At 38.0% G+C, this 15,425-nt stretch overlaps 1 protein-coding gene across 1 annotated transcript in view; it reads left to right on the top strand.

Moving 5' to 3' along the window:
* Positions 1–15,425, top strand: part of LOC107701936 (AP-3 complex subunit beta-1-like) — a 54,460-nt gene that overhangs the window by 12,633 nt on the left and 26,402 nt on the right. The window contains exons 9-20 of the mRNA XM_016504086.1: positions 1,336–1,407; positions 1,505–1,567; positions 1,760–1,892; positions 2,716–2,825; positions 2,936–3,112; positions 3,186–3,372; positions 7,122–7,252; positions 7,414–7,552; positions 7,630–7,789; positions 9,885–10,068; positions 10,208–10,247; positions 11,362–11,465. Coding sequence (XP_016359572.1) covers positions 1,336–1,407; positions 1,505–1,567; positions 1,760–1,892; positions 2,716–2,825; positions 2,936–3,112; positions 3,186–3,372; positions 7,122–7,252; positions 7,414–7,552; positions 7,630–7,789; positions 9,885–10,068; positions 10,208–10,247; positions 11,362–11,465 — 1,500 coding nt within the window. The remainder of the gene's footprint in view (positions 1–1,335; positions 1,408–1,504; positions 1,568–1,759; positions 1,893–2,715; positions 2,826–2,935; positions 3,113–3,185; positions 3,373–7,121; positions 7,253–7,413; positions 7,553–7,629; positions 7,790–9,884; positions 10,069–10,207; positions 10,248–11,361; positions 11,466–15,425) is intronic.

Below are 15,425 nucleotides of genomic sequence, written 5' to 3' on the forward strand. Positions count from 1 at the left end.
CAGATTTATTCAAAAATAAAAACTGAAATATCACATGGTCCTACGTATTCAGACCCTTTGCTCAGTATTTAGTATAAGCACCCTTTTGATCTAATACAGCCATGAGTCTTTTTGGGAAAGATGCAACAAGTTTTTCACACCTGGATTTGGGGATCCTCTGCCATTCCTCCTTGCAGATCCTCTCCAGTTCTGTCAGGTTGGATGGGAAACGTTGGTGGGCCGCCATTTTTAGGTCTCTCCAGAGATGCTCAATTGGGTTTAAGTCAGGGCTCTGGCTGGGCCATTCAAGAACAGTCACAGAGTTGTTGTGAAGCCACTCCTTCGTTATTTTAGCTGTGTGCTTAGGGTCATTGTCTTGTTGGAAGGTAAACCTTCGGCCCAGTCTGAGGTCCTGAGCACTCTGGAGAAGGTTTTTGTCCAGGATATCCCTGTACTTGGCCGCATTCATCTTTCCCTCGATTGGAAGGGTTCTGGTCGTCCCAAATGTCTTCCATTTAAGGATTATGGAGGCACCTTGTGCTCTTAGGAACCTTAAGTGCAGCAGAATTTTTTTTGTAACCTTGGCCAGATCTGTGTCTTGCCACAATTCTGTCTCTGAGCTTTTCAGGCAGTTCCTTTGACCTCATGCTTCTCATTTGCTCTGACATGCACTGTGAGCTGTAAGGTCTTATATAGACAGGTGTGTGGCTTTCCTAATCAAGTCCAATCAGTATAATCAAACACAGCTGGACTCAAATGAAGGTGTAGAACCATCTCAAGGATGATCAGAAGAAATGGACAGCACCTGAGTTAAATATATGAGTGTCACAGCAAAGGGTCTGAATACTTAGGACCATGTGATATTTCAGTTTTTCTTTTTTAATAAATCTGCAAAAATGTCAACAATTCTGTGGTTTTCTGTCAATATGGGGTGCTGTGTGTACATTAATGAGGAAAAAAAATTAACTTAAATGATTTTAGCAAATGGCTGCAATATAACAAAGAGTGAAAAATTTAAGGGGGTCTGAATACTTTCCGTACCCACTGTATATTTTTAAAGTAAATAAGTGCCGTCTGAGGTAAATGCTAAAGGTAAAATCTGAATACAACAAATTTTGAGTAGACTGAAAAATTATCTTAGATAAACCATGTGTTATTTCTGAGTAAAAAAAAAAAAACCCTGAGGTATACAAGTAAAAAGTGAGGGTAAATTCTGAGGTAAATGGTAAACACTGATGTAGAATCTAAGGTCAAATCTGAGCTAAAGTCTTGAGGTAATGACTGCGGTTTTTAAACAAGAATCTAAAGTACTGCAATATGAGGTAGATCTGAGGTAATGTCTGTGGTGTTTTTTAGGGGATGTTTGAGCCCTTCATGAAGAGCTTCTATGTGAGGTCTACAGATGCAACACACATCAAAACACTCAAGGTAAAAACACTATCTTACCTTCATGTGTCTTTTCTGCTTGCTTGCTGATGTTTTGTTGCTTATCTAAAGTCTTTTTGCTTTTGTTTAAATCCTTCAGCTGGAGATTTTGACTAACCTGGCTAATGAAGCAAGCATCTCCACCATACTGAGAGAATTCCAGGTAAAGTTTCATAGATTAAATTGAATCTGAGGGAGAAAAAAACTCTTTAGATGAATCTTAAGATGAAGTTAAATACTGAATTCTGAATAATTCTATGATGCCTAAAAACCCTGTCTGGGTGGGCAGCTCACTAGGTTTAGAAGCACAGCTGAGGAGGAATAGCAGCTTTAAGTAGTTGTATGTGTGTTCCAGACGTATGTGAAGAGTCAGGATAAGGCGTTCGCAGCGGCCACCATCCAAGCCATCGGCTGTTGTGCCACTAACATCTCTGAGGTGACTGACACCTGCCTCAATGGCCTGGTGCTGCTGCTGTCCAACAGAGATGGTAATCACACACATATTAAAGTTATCGTTTCGTTATTAGACGCAGTGCTTCTGGTTTCCTGCAGATGGCAATATGATGAAGTTCAATGTCTTGATCGTCAGTGACAAAACTGATGATACAGACAGAGCCATTATCACCACAGATGAAAAATTTGAATATTCTTTCTGACAAATGCATGTCATAGTCTCAGTGATTCATAAAACTCCTCAAAGAACATGCTTTGAACTTTAAACAATATGGTAAGCAATCAGTAATTTATTTGATCTACAAGTTACATACAAACAAGTTGCCAACAACACTTGCTGTTTAAAATATAAAATTATATGTGTGTATAAAATATAAAATTATATATCAGCATTTACCTACAAAATGGATCACAAGGACTTGATTTATCTGAATAGCCAGAATGAATCGATTCACTAAAATGACTCACTAAAGCTACATATAAGAGAAAACATTACATATAGGAGCGTGTATTAATTCCGCACCTCAAAAATGTAGTTAAGTTGCTGCTTAGTTACTCCTCAACACTGGTTACTACAGTTAGTTATTGTTACTACAGTAAAAACATAGTATATTGGATTATCAGTGCACTCTCAAAAAAAAAAAATTACAAAATCTGTCAGTGGGGCGGTACCTTTTCAAAAGGTACACTTCTGGACCTTTAAGGTACTAATATGTACACTTTACGTACTATGTACCTTTAAGGTACCAATTTGGACTCTTTAGGTACAAAGGTGTGCCTTTTGAAAAGGTACCGCCCCAGTGACAACTTTTGTTCCTTTTTTCTGAGTGTCTATTCATGCATTTCTTCTCTTTGTAGAGACTGTTGTTGCAGAAAGCGTCGTAGTCATCAAGAAACTTCTGCAGACTCAGCCATCACAGCACAGTGACATCATCAAACACATGGCCAAACTCTTCGACAACATCACTGTGAGAGATGGGTTCAGTATTATACACAACTGTAATGTTATAGTGTGCAACTACAGTGTGATTCATATAAATTTAACACTTGATGTATTTGGTGTCCATTGCGTCTTTAGGTCCCGATGGCAAGGGCCAGCATCCTGTGGCTGATGGGTGAATACTGTGAACACGTGCCTAAAATCGCCCCCGACGTCCTGCGAAAGATGGCCAAGACCTTCACCGACGAGGAGGACATTGTCAAACTTCAGATCGTCAACCTTGCTGCCAAACTCTACCTGACCAATTCCAAACAGGTAAAATCAAATCACACTTTGAGTGGGGGTGTGTTTTGTCTGCGTTTTATCTCACTTTCTTTCTCTCATACAGACTAAATTGCTGACTCAATACATTTTGAACTTGGGCAAGTATGATCAGAACTATGACATCAGAGACCGAACACGGTTCATTCGTCAGCTGATTGTCCCAAACGAGAAGAGCGGAGCCCTGAGCAAGTACGCTCGCCGCATCCTGATGGCCCCCAAACCGGCTCCTGTCCTGCAGTCTGCCTTCAAAGGTAAAAACCTTGAAAAGTCATTTAAATTTCTATAGTAAATACAGTGCCCTCCACTAATAATTCACAAAGTTCTAACCTATCGTTGAAGTAAAACAATGGAAAGTGGGGGGAAAATCTCATTATGAAATAAAAGTTTTTCTCTGGTTCACGTTGGCCACAATTATTGCAGCGTCCTTTTCCCAAGAAAACAGCTCTGAGTTTTCTCCAATAATGCCTGATGAGTTTGGAGAACACCTGACAAGAGATCAGAGACCATTCCTTCAGATCCTTCAGATTCCCAGCTCCATGTTGGTGCTTCTTGTCTTCAGTTCACCCCACTCATTTTCTATAGGGTTCAGGTCAGAGAACTGGGTTGGCCAGGGCAGAAGCTTCATTTTGTACTCAGTGACACATTTTTGTGTTGATTTTGATGTTTGTTTTGGATCATTGTCCTGATGGAAGATCCAACCACGGCCCATTATAAGATTTCTAACAGAGGCAGTCAGGTTTAGATTTTTTATCTGTTGGTATTTGATAGAATCTATGATGCCAGGTATCTGAACAAGATGTCCAGGACCTCGGGCAGAAAAAATAGGCCCACAACATTAAAGATCCAGCAGTGTATTTAACTGTGGACATGGAGTACTTTTTATCCCTGTTTGCACCAAACCCAGCTGATGGGTTTGCTGCCAAAAAGCTCTTTTTTTTAGTTTCATCTGACCGTAGAAGCCAGTCCCGTTTGAAGTTCCAGTCGTGTCTGACAACTGAATATGCTGGAGTTTGTTTTTGGATGAGCGAGGAGGATTTTTCTTGAAACCCTCCCGAACAACATGTGATGATGTAGGGGCTGTTTGATATTTTTTTTTAGGCTTTCTGACCCCAAGACTCAACTAATCTCTGCAATTATCCAGCTGTGAACCAAACTCCCCTCACCGTGCATTAGGACGATATAGACACACATCTTCTTCCAGGCAGATTTGTAACATCTTTAGTTGATTGGAACTTCTTAATTATTGCCCTGATGGTGAAAATTTGGATTTTCAATGCTTTAGCTCTTACAGCCACTTTCTATTTTGTGAAGCTCTACAATCTTGTTCTGCACACCAGAACTATGTTCTTTGGTTTTACTCCTTGTGATGGATGATTAAGGGAATTTGGCGTTTGTGTTCCTCATATTTATAATCCTGTCATGCTCCTAATCACCCTGGTGTGCTAAAAAAAAAAAAAGTAAATATGAATGGGAATATACTTCAGAGATATTTTACTCATAAGAATTTCTAGAGGTGCCAATAATTGGGGCCAAGTTAACATGCATTGGAGAAAAACATTTGTTTCATAATGTGAGTTTCCCCCCAATTTCAATTGTTTTACTTCAATGAAAGGTTAGAATTTAGTGATTTTTTTTAAATGAAAGATCAAATGATAAACGATGCGGATTTATTTTCACATATTTACCAAGGGTGCCAATATTAGTGTATTACTCATAAAGAGTAATTTAAATATTTGTAGTGAATATAATTTATAATATGATATAATATGAATAAATATGATTTTACAAGTCATGGAAATTCAGTGGTCATAAGATGTGGGATGCAAACCTACAACTTTTCAGTTACCACCGCAGATCGGTAACCTCTAGGCCGTATCACTCACGTTTAAAGCTTTGTTGCATGATAAAACAGCTAGAGCAGTTAAAAAAATCCAAAGCCGTCAGTTTACCGTCATGCTCTCATTCTAAATGACGCGACCACATCTATACGAGCTCAAGAGTTCTGCTGACATCGATTTCTCACACGTTTCTCTTATTTCATCACATTATTCCATTCCAGCAGGGCTTCAGAACTGAAACACACAACACTGTCATGGGAATTCATCCCTGCAGGCCATGACAGCAGGTCTAACCCGTAAACATCAATACAGCACGCAGAAATACTCTGCAACCGATTCTATCAAACGGCACACAGTTATTTTTTCCCTCCTCTGAACTGGGCTTTTTTTCTCCGGATTAGCGGCCTGGATTTGTAGGCTTCGCCTTCTATTCCTCCCGTGCAGAATTTAATTGTAGAATTCTGCATAATTTGATAACAGACAGTCGAATCTGGGCATCCCGTCCGCCCCGCACACGCCCACACGTTGATTTACTACTACCTCCTGTACGATTATGCACTGCACCTGCAATTAAACGGGAGTAATTATGCCCTCGTGCAGGAAAAGGGTGTTACTCATTTGCTCTTGTAGATACATGGATGGACGGATGAATGGATTTGGGTTTAGCGTGAAGGATGCGCTCTGTGTGATTGATGACGGCTGTCGCTGGGGGTAATTTTTGTTGTGCTGAGTATCGTTCTCGGTGCTTGGTAAAGCGTGTCCCTCCCTTAATAGGAGGTAATAAAGTTTGTAAGGGCTGATTATGCTTCGCTGTGATGAAACTCAAAGCGACACGTCTTTGTGTGTGTTTTTTTAAGTCACGTGAAGATGCAGGTTGTGACATATGATCTCTGCGGTGAAGGCGATTCGTCAGGCTTTAGCTGAAAAACTCATCAATAGTCCAAACGGGCGCATTGATAATTTACTGATCTCAAATCTGTGCTCCTGTTTCTTGCTCTAATTTGCTTTAATACAATGATTTCATGATTGTCCCCATGGTTACTATAGATTAAAATAAATTAGTATACTGAAACATACAGCCATTAGTCTTTATTTCATTAATGTGGCATAAATTTACCCTATAACATTTGCGAGACATTTAACTGCTGCTGTCATTTTTAATATTTGTGGTTTAGATCCGCTGTGTGCGGTGGCGTTTTTCGCTCATGTTTATATTCTGCAGAGCCAGAGTGATTATGCGTTCATATACCTTGGTTATTACGGGACGTACCCGGCATATTGTGAGAAGGGCACACGGGCAGACCTGAATGCCGTGGCATTTCTGCCAGTTTAATGTCAATTACCCAGCAGGTCTCCTGAAGGCCTGTGCAGACACTTATTGCTTTTTTTGTTTATTATGACAAAGAAGTACAGTAATGCTCAGAGTTGGAGGCATAAACTAGAAGATCTTGGTTTATTAATTTTGCATAGCAAAACTTTTGAATATCTGCTTGTTCAACACAGTACGGTTTGTTTTCAAACTTTTTATGCCAGATTTATGATGACACTATAAATGCAGCTGAATATTGATTAGATTAGAGTAGATTACAGTAGATATATATATATATATATATATATATATATATACACACACACACACACACAATGACCATAACGTTGAATCTAATCTACTATATAATATTTATTATTATATCCCTGATTACATCCATAATGTAATGTGAAATAGTATAATTAATATTGTTATATTAATAATCTATTTAAAGTGAAAAATAAAAATATTAAAGTTACTTTTCATATTATTTGGAAAATATTTACTAAATATTTAAGTTGACGCTTGATTTTTCTGATAATAGAATATAATAATTTGTGATTAATCTCATGATACCAGTGTTTAGAAAGCAGAATCATATGGCAATTCCAGTAAATGCTAATGTTTTATTTTTTATTTTATATTTATAAATTTTATTTATCCATTTATTTATACTTGTACTTTATAATTTTTGAATTACCTTCACTGAAAAGTTTTACCATTGAATTGATGTTTGTGTTAGCGGATGGCCAAATTAGCAGGCGTTGCTTTGATATTAAAACCTCATATTTGATGGCATTAATATACATTTACTCACCTGTCTCTCAGTTCTCCTCTTTTGTCTGTTTTTCAGATCGAGACCGGTTTCAGCTTGGCACACTCTCTCATACACTCAATTCTCAGGCCAGTGGATACCTGGAGCTTTCTGATTGGCCGGCTGTCGCTCCTGACCAATCAGTGAGAAATGTGGAGGTAGTAGAACCGGTAAGACTCCCTTGTATTTGTTTATTTTTTAAAGATAATGTTAAAAATGTCTTATATCTATAAACTTAAATGGCCTTAGCGTACAGTTCATTCACAGGACAGTGATGTTACCAAGTCTCAAATTATTATGACCTCATTTCCTGTTCATGTGTGACTGGCAGGTGAAAGAGGCTGGAGCACCGGCACTTAGTAAATCCAAACCTGCCAAATCAAATGAGAAGTTCTACTCTGATTCAGAGGAAGAAGAGGAGGAGGAGGAAGAGGGAAGCAATAGTGAGGACAGTAGCAGCAGCAGTGAAGGTAAAACATGAGCTTTGGCTTGGTTTGTGTTTTGGCAGATTTGAGGCTTGTCTTAAACTGTTTTTGTGTGCATGTAGAATCAGTAAGTGAGTCTGAGAGCAAGGAGAACAGCGATGATTCAAACAAGAGCAGCTCCAGCCAATCAGAGAAGAGCTCCAGTGAATCAGACTCAGAAAAGAAGAAGAAAACTCTAAAAAACAAAAAACTACAACAGCAGAAACCGGACAGCAAAGACAGGTAATCGTCTCACTCAGTGTAAATGACCTTTATCATGACCTTTCTCTTTATCCCACTGACCAATCACATTCATTCTTTCAAAATAAATTCCCTGCAGTTTTTAAATGCTGACATATTTAAACTGCAAATTTAAATATGCAGTTTTTAAAATATGCATCACATATATTTCCATGAAGATATTTAGCAGCACAACTGTCTTCAACATTGATAAAAATAAGAAATTTTTCTTGAGCACCAAATCAGCATATTAGAATGATTTCTGAAGGGTCGTGTGACACTGAAAACTGGAGTAACGATGCTGAAAATTCATATTTGCATCACAGGAATAAATTATATTTTAAAATATATTCAAATAGAAACCACTTATTTTGAATTGTAATAATATTTCACAATATTACTGTTTTACTGTATATTTGATCAAATAAATGCAGTCCTCATGAGCAGAAGAGACTACATTTAAAAACATTCAAAAGTCTTACCAACACCAAACTTTTCAACTGCATTGTATTTTAGAAATCACCCATTCATATTTATGTCGGACCCAGCATTCGTCATTTAAATAGATGCATGCATAACATAGGCATACACCTTCATTAGAGGTCATGCATGTTTGCTAAACACCCATTGAACTCTACTGACAAAGTAAGTGGTCTGAATTCCAGCGCTTTATACTTGCATCACATGCTATTGCTATTTTTAAGTGTTTATGTGCCATAAATATATAGACAGATGGTATGTGAGATTGACTTTGGTCATTATAACCGCATATATGGGTGTGTTTTGCTGAAGTGTGTGCACAAGTGGATACAACTTTGGTTTTAGATATGTGCAGGAGGTAAATAATGTGTGTGTTCAGTGTGTGTTTGTGTGATTGTGTATGCTGCAGCATAAAACGACTAATAAAATGTGGCACCAATAATTTCCCCCTCCATCTGTTCATATGCACACACACAGTCACACACTCTCTCTCTTTCTCTCGCTCACACACGCCAGGCCTCAACAATAAGGATTTTATTCTCACTAATTTTAAATCTCACTAAGTTTCAAAATACAAAGATATCTGTGAATTGAGTAGCTGTAATGCAACTTAGTAATAGCTGTAAGTTCATAAATGCACATTTTGTTTTAGGAATCAGTGGCATCCAATGCAAATAATTTATTGATCAGTTTTTGATTTTGAACCCATTTTTACAGATGCTTCCGAAGTTATCAAAAGTCCCTTTTGCAATTTTGCTAACATTAGTAAAAAGTGTCAAATCAGCAGAATATGTTTAGTTCATCGCATAACCCTAAATGTTTACATTTGCAAGGCATAAAAACACACAAACATGATGACTTTCTCTATCCAGTCCACACACAGAGTTTGCACTGTTAATTGTTGTGATGTAACGTTTCTGTAGTTGACCCTGCTGCCTTTATTAGAAGCGGTAATTAAACCGCTAATAGACACACACACACACACACACACACACACACACATACACATGTGTGTGTGTATGTGATACACTCTTTGCCTGTTTTGTTTGCTGTTCTGTCATTATTGTGCATGATTTAAGGCTCTCGCCCACATCCTTAACTACCGTGAAATGCTCTCATTAATACATACTCACAACCTGCTTTAATGCTGCCGTTGAACTGTGCACACTTCAGTTAGATGGCCTGTGTGTGTGTGTGTGTGTGTGTGTGTGTGTGTATCACTTGTTCTGAGCAAATGAAATCCAAAGGCCAAATTAATCCATTTAATCATCTCACAATTAAACAGACATTGTTCCCTCTGCTAATTTAGCCAGCCTTTTCTCTTTTGCTCTCTCTCTACCAAACGACGTCCCTTTTGATGTTTGAATATTGAAATGTTCTTTAGTAATGTCTAGTTGTTTTTTAGGTTGTCAAAAAATGGCCCAGGAATAAAGATTTAAACATGTTTTTACATAATTGATTGTAGTGTTTAGTGCATAAGAAACTCTTAAAGGGAAGGTTATAAATGAAATTTAGGAGTGAAGTGTGTTTACTGGATGTAGGTTGATTTGCAGTTATTAATTTGGCTAGTAAACTCAAATAGTTCAGTTGTTTCTGTGTCTGTGTGTGACTAAAACAGGAAGCAGAAGAATGGGAATGCTGTGAAGGTTGAATCCAGATCCGAAAGTGAATCAGGCTCTGAGAGTTCCTCGTCTGAGAGTTCGTCTGAATCCGGATCAGAATTGGATTCAGATTCAGACTCAGGAACTGATCAAAAGAAAAACACAAAGCCTAAACCTGTCCAGTCTAAACCAGTCATAAAGGTGAGAAGTACGATACTAGAGTAATACTAATAATAGAGTACAAACGCAGTGTGAAGTTTTGAAGTGTGAAAGAGTGTGAAGTTTTGCTGCATATTATTCTGTGTGTGTAACATCTGGCATCAATGTTTCTTTTCAGCAGGTTGAGAAGAAGGAAGTGTCTCTTCTTGATCTGGATGACTGTGAGTTGAGTTTCTTTCAGTTTTGCAGTTTTCATTTTGTTATGATTTTGGTTTTATTGTTTTGTGATTATAATGGCTCTTTTCCAAACCCCAGTGACCTGCCTGGTTGGTTTGGTTTATGGCTTATACCTATTAAACGATGACTTTTTGTAAAATCAGTTTGGGAAAAATTAATTGGATAAATGCTTCCAGAACCAAGGCTACTGAAAAATTATTCTAGAATGCTCTAATAATAACGCAAAATACACACAAAAATGAAGTGAAATAGTTTGTGCTTTAATTAGATTAGATCATTTTCAGTGTTGAAATATAAGTGTATGTGTAATCATATATAAATATAATTTGCTTGCTCACCAGTGACGGATACATATGATGACACCTTAACATTTAGACAAAGTTATGTACCTTATATTCATTTTCTGTTCAGATTTTTGCAGGGAAATCTGCAGAATGCAGTTAAAACGAGTAAAATGTGTTAAACAAAACAGGCGGCAGTTAAAGCTATTAAGTCGGCGATAACAAAAAGCAAATCAAATGGTTCAGAAATGGTTTGGAACAGCTTTAGATGCTTTAATATGCTGTCTAGTTAGGCAGCTCACTAGGTTTTGGAACAGGACCAATGAATGTATTAATACATATATGTGACCCTAGACCACAAAACCAGTCTTAAGTCGCTGGGGTATATTTGTAGCAATAGCCAAAAATACATTGTGTGTCAAAATTATAAATTTTTCTTTTATGCCAAAAATCATTAGGACATTAAGTAAAGATCATGTTCCATAAAGATATTTTGTAAATTTCCTACTGTAAATATATCAAAACTTAATTTTTGATTAGTAATATGCATTGCCAAGAACTTCATTTGGACAACTTTAAAGGTGATTTTCTCAATAATTTGATTTTTTTGCACCCTCAGATTCCAGATTTTCAAATAGTTGTATCTCGGCCAAATATTGTCCTATCCTAACAAACCATACATCAATGGAAAGCTTATTTATTTAGCTTTGAGATGGCGTATAAATCTCAATTTCAAAAAATTGTCCCCTTATGACTGGTTTTGTGGTCCAGGGTCACATATGGGTTTTAATGCTGTTGTTATTGTTTTGTTTGACAGTCTCGCCCGCGCCGGTCACCACACCCAAAAGCTCCATCCTGTCACCTAATCTGCTGTCCGACCTGCAAGGGCTCTTGATCTCACCCACCGCATCTGCCTTACAGGTAGGTGTGTGTGTGTGTGTGTATGTGTGTGTGTTCATTTGACTCTGTTGATGTTATAATAAGGTTATCTAGAATACTATGAGTTGAGTTGATTGTATAAAATGACTGCTAAACTATATATTTAGCTATATATTGATGCTTTTTTAGTTTGCTTTGTGCTAATGTCCGGCTGACTGTCCTGTAGAAGCCTCTTCCTTTTTATCATTTCCTCTCCGGTCTTTTGTTTGTGTCCATCTAGAAGTCTTCTATGTTCTTTGTTTCTTTGTGCTGTTGTATTATAGATTGGTTTTTCATTGTCTTCCCTCTTTCTTCTCCTCCTGTGTGCGTCCAGCATGTGTGTGTGTGTGTTGTCAGCGTATGTGATTGTTGACCTTTTGCAGTATGATGGCTCCTTCCTCTCCTGTGAGAGTCCTGTGTCAGGGAGAGAAGGGATGTCAAGAGAACGAGAGAGAGGGAGAGATGTCAGTAAGAGATGAATGAAGCATGTGTGGTCATTTCTTCTCAAATACTATCTGTGTCTGCCTCTTTTAGGATTGACACATGAACTGTAATATCCCAGCGGCCCACAGACACCCCTCTGACAATAGCACACACACATTATACACTCGTTTATAGACCTGCGCTGCTGTCATATTTCAACCAAAAGATTCTTAGTGGGATCTGGACCTTGATCTTAGTGTTTGTAATATTTTGTGGTGTTTTTAAGCTTGCGTATGTTTGTAAAGACATTGCTAACATTGCATAGATAGTGATATTTTGTGTTGAAAGAAGAATTTAATAAATTTTTACATAGTAAGCACAAGCAAAAGTTAATAAATGCTAACACTGAGTAACTGGCATTTCAGATACAATATAGCTAGCAACAACTACCATTCAAATGCTTGGTGACAGTAAGTAAAGAAGTCTCTTATGCTTCTCTAGGTTGAACTATGATTGCTGATAACACACGATCCTTGATATCCCTTAGTCTGCGAAAACTTTTAAACTTCCTATAGGTTCCAACCTCCATCTGTCAGAATTCCTATTCTCCTCCTGTCCATCACTGCAGGGTTGCCCTGGTGACCTGTATCGGCGCGTTGGGCGGGTGTCAGCGCCGCTGTTTTGATTGACAGGCTCGTCAGGCCCGGGCCGCTGCGCAGCTAGAAGCTGTTAGGCACAGGTCATTAGAATACTACCCACGAGCCTCGGCGGGCAGGCTAATCAGAGCTGAAATAAAGGGTGAGATTGAGAGAAAGAGAAAGGGCTTATTTAAAGTCAATGCTATGCATAAATACATTACAGGCCGCTATAATCTTAGTCACGGTGGATAAACCTCATCTCTCTCTCTTGCACATACATGCATTCAAACGCGGGCATTCGTTATAGCGTGTCACGTCACACAGCTGGTCTTTCTCAGCTGCGTGCATGCAGATGTATGAAAATATATTCATATGACACGGCTGTGCGTGTGTGTGTGTGACTTTGGCCGGCACAAGTACAGATGAAATAACGGTGTGTGAAATAGAGAGACACTCCGATGCATTCTGGGATGGTTAGCAGCGGTATTTAGCCGATCTGGGGTCAGCATGCGAACTATCTGCCTCGACTCCTCCCGTTTCTAATAACATTTTGACGTGCGGATCTGCTCTGAAATACTGTTTAAGTGTGCGCCGGGGGAGCCGGCTGATAACTTTTCATTCATAATTAGCGCGGGGCGAATGGGGGCCGAACGCGGAGCGTCGGAGGGAAATTGAACTGTCAGTGTAGGGCGAGCGGGGGGCGAACAAGGGCGAGCGCGGGCTGAGTGCGGGGTGGGGGGCGTTTGACCCCATCACAATCTGGGGGCCGCGTCATAATTTGTTCATTTTGTGCCCATCAGCCAGCCGGCGTTGCCGCGGTGACCCCGTTCTTCTCGGAGCACGCTCAGTGCCGTCCTCATTATGACTCAGCAGCAAAGTAGAAACGCACGTGGAGATGCCGACTCGCGCTGTCAATCACATGTGCTTTACATTGGACATGTTTAGCTTGGTTTTTTGTGCACTATAAGACATTTGGTTATGTGTTTGAAGTTCATGGTTTAGTGTTTCCCACAGAATTTTGTGAGAATATGGTTGGGTGGATCTTTGACTTCTTGGGGGGTCCATGGGTATGATTTATATAAATATATGTATGTATGTATGTATGTGTATATATATATATATATTTTTTTTTTTTTAAGTTAAATGCATCAATATGGTGGACTTTGAGACCAAAATTAAGAGTGTCAACCCCTTTGCAGTGACCAAACTGAACAGAATTAAACAAACTCTTACAACAAACATTGGCATTGATCTAGACTTTAAAGTGGACTCAAAAAAGGGTTATTATGGTTAATTTAACTTAACTTATAAAAAACAAGTGAATAAAATATATATATAAGAAAACAGGTTTTTTTTCAGCTAGTTGCCAAAGCAACATTTCTCTTTTTTATTTAGTTTATCATGATGTATTAAATAACTGAAACTAAAACTGAAATAAAAATTAATATAAAGCTATATAGACATATTTAAAAAAAACAACAACTAATTAAAGGGTTAGTTCACCCCAAAATGAAAATTCTGTCATTAATTACTCACCCTCATGTTGTTCCAACATGTGACATCAGTGTTTCAACCTGAATTTTGCGAAGCTACGAGAATACTTTTTGTGCGTAAAGAAAACAAAAATTACGACTTTATTCAAAGTTTATAACAATTCTTCTCCCTCGAGTTACTGTCTTCCGCCATTTTGGAGAGTATAACAACACATACGCAAGCTTTACCCTAAGTGTAAACAACGCTGATTACGGCGATTACGTTCATGCGCGCGCTTTCCCCCTAATGTAAACAATGCCGATTACGTTCTTGGGTACTCTCCAAAATGGCAGAAGACGTAACTCGGGGGAGAAGAATTGTTATTTTTGTTTTCTTTGCGCACAAAAAGTATTCTCGTAGCTTCGCAAAATTGAAGTTGAGCCACTGATGTCATATGGACTGTTTTACCGATGTCATTGCTACGTTTCTGTCTGGGAACATTTCAATTGCATTGCTGTCTATGGGAGGGTCAGAGAGCTCTCAGAAAAATATCTTAATTTGTGTTCCGAAGATGAACGATCGTCATACAGGTTTTGAACGACATGAGGGTAAGTAATGATAGAATTTTCATTTTGGGATCAACTAACCCTTTAACATGACAAAAATACACAACAAAATAACTAAACTGCATTTAAAATTAAAATAAAATATAAAAATATCTCAAATTTCAAAATATTAATATAAACTGCTAAAATCACACAGACTCAAACCCCTTTTTAGTTGTGATAGTGTTTCAGTCCACATCACATTCACACTGATGTGTTTAGGAAGACAAACAATTTGAATATAATAATAATAATATTAATTGTAATTTTGTAATACAGTATTGTATACATCTTTATTTATACATTATTGTATACATAATTATTGTAATAAATCTACACTGTAAAATAAAGTGAATATTCCATGATTTATCTTAATTTTAGTTTAGTTTTTAAAATTATTTTATACTTCGCTCGAGTTAAACCCTCAAGCTTTTATTTTGGCGCAAACCTGTTGAGACCTTTGCTTTTCATTACAATTCTGGTGAAATTCTGTAATCTGTTAACAAAAAAATTTGTATAAAATAATGCTAATGTGAAAATAAAGTGAACCTGGTATGTTTCATTCCTAAATGGATTTTAAGCACATGGAGTTTGCAGTATTTACTGTGAATCGAGTTGCTTTGAGATGCTAAAAGCACCGGATCATGAGCTGCTCATGTGTAAATGAACACAGTGATGCGCTTCAATCTGAAACACCCAACAGGCTAAATACTTGTTTAATTCAGTCTCAGTCTTTTGAGATTTGAAAAGCGTACTGAGCCATATTGTAATTTCAATTTTAGTTATTTTGACTGATCCGTTACCCCCCCCCCCCCCCCCCCCAA

The sequence above is a fragment of the Sinocyclocheilus anshuiensis genome, unplaced genomic scaffold (genome assembly GCF_001515605.1).
Source record: "Sinocyclocheilus anshuiensis isolate Anshui unplaced genomic scaffold, SAMN03320099.WGS_v1.1 scaffold1184, whole genome shotgun sequence".
Taxonomy (NCBI): Eukaryota; Metazoa; Chordata; class Actinopteri; order Cypriniformes; family Cyprinidae; genus Sinocyclocheilus; species Sinocyclocheilus anshuiensis.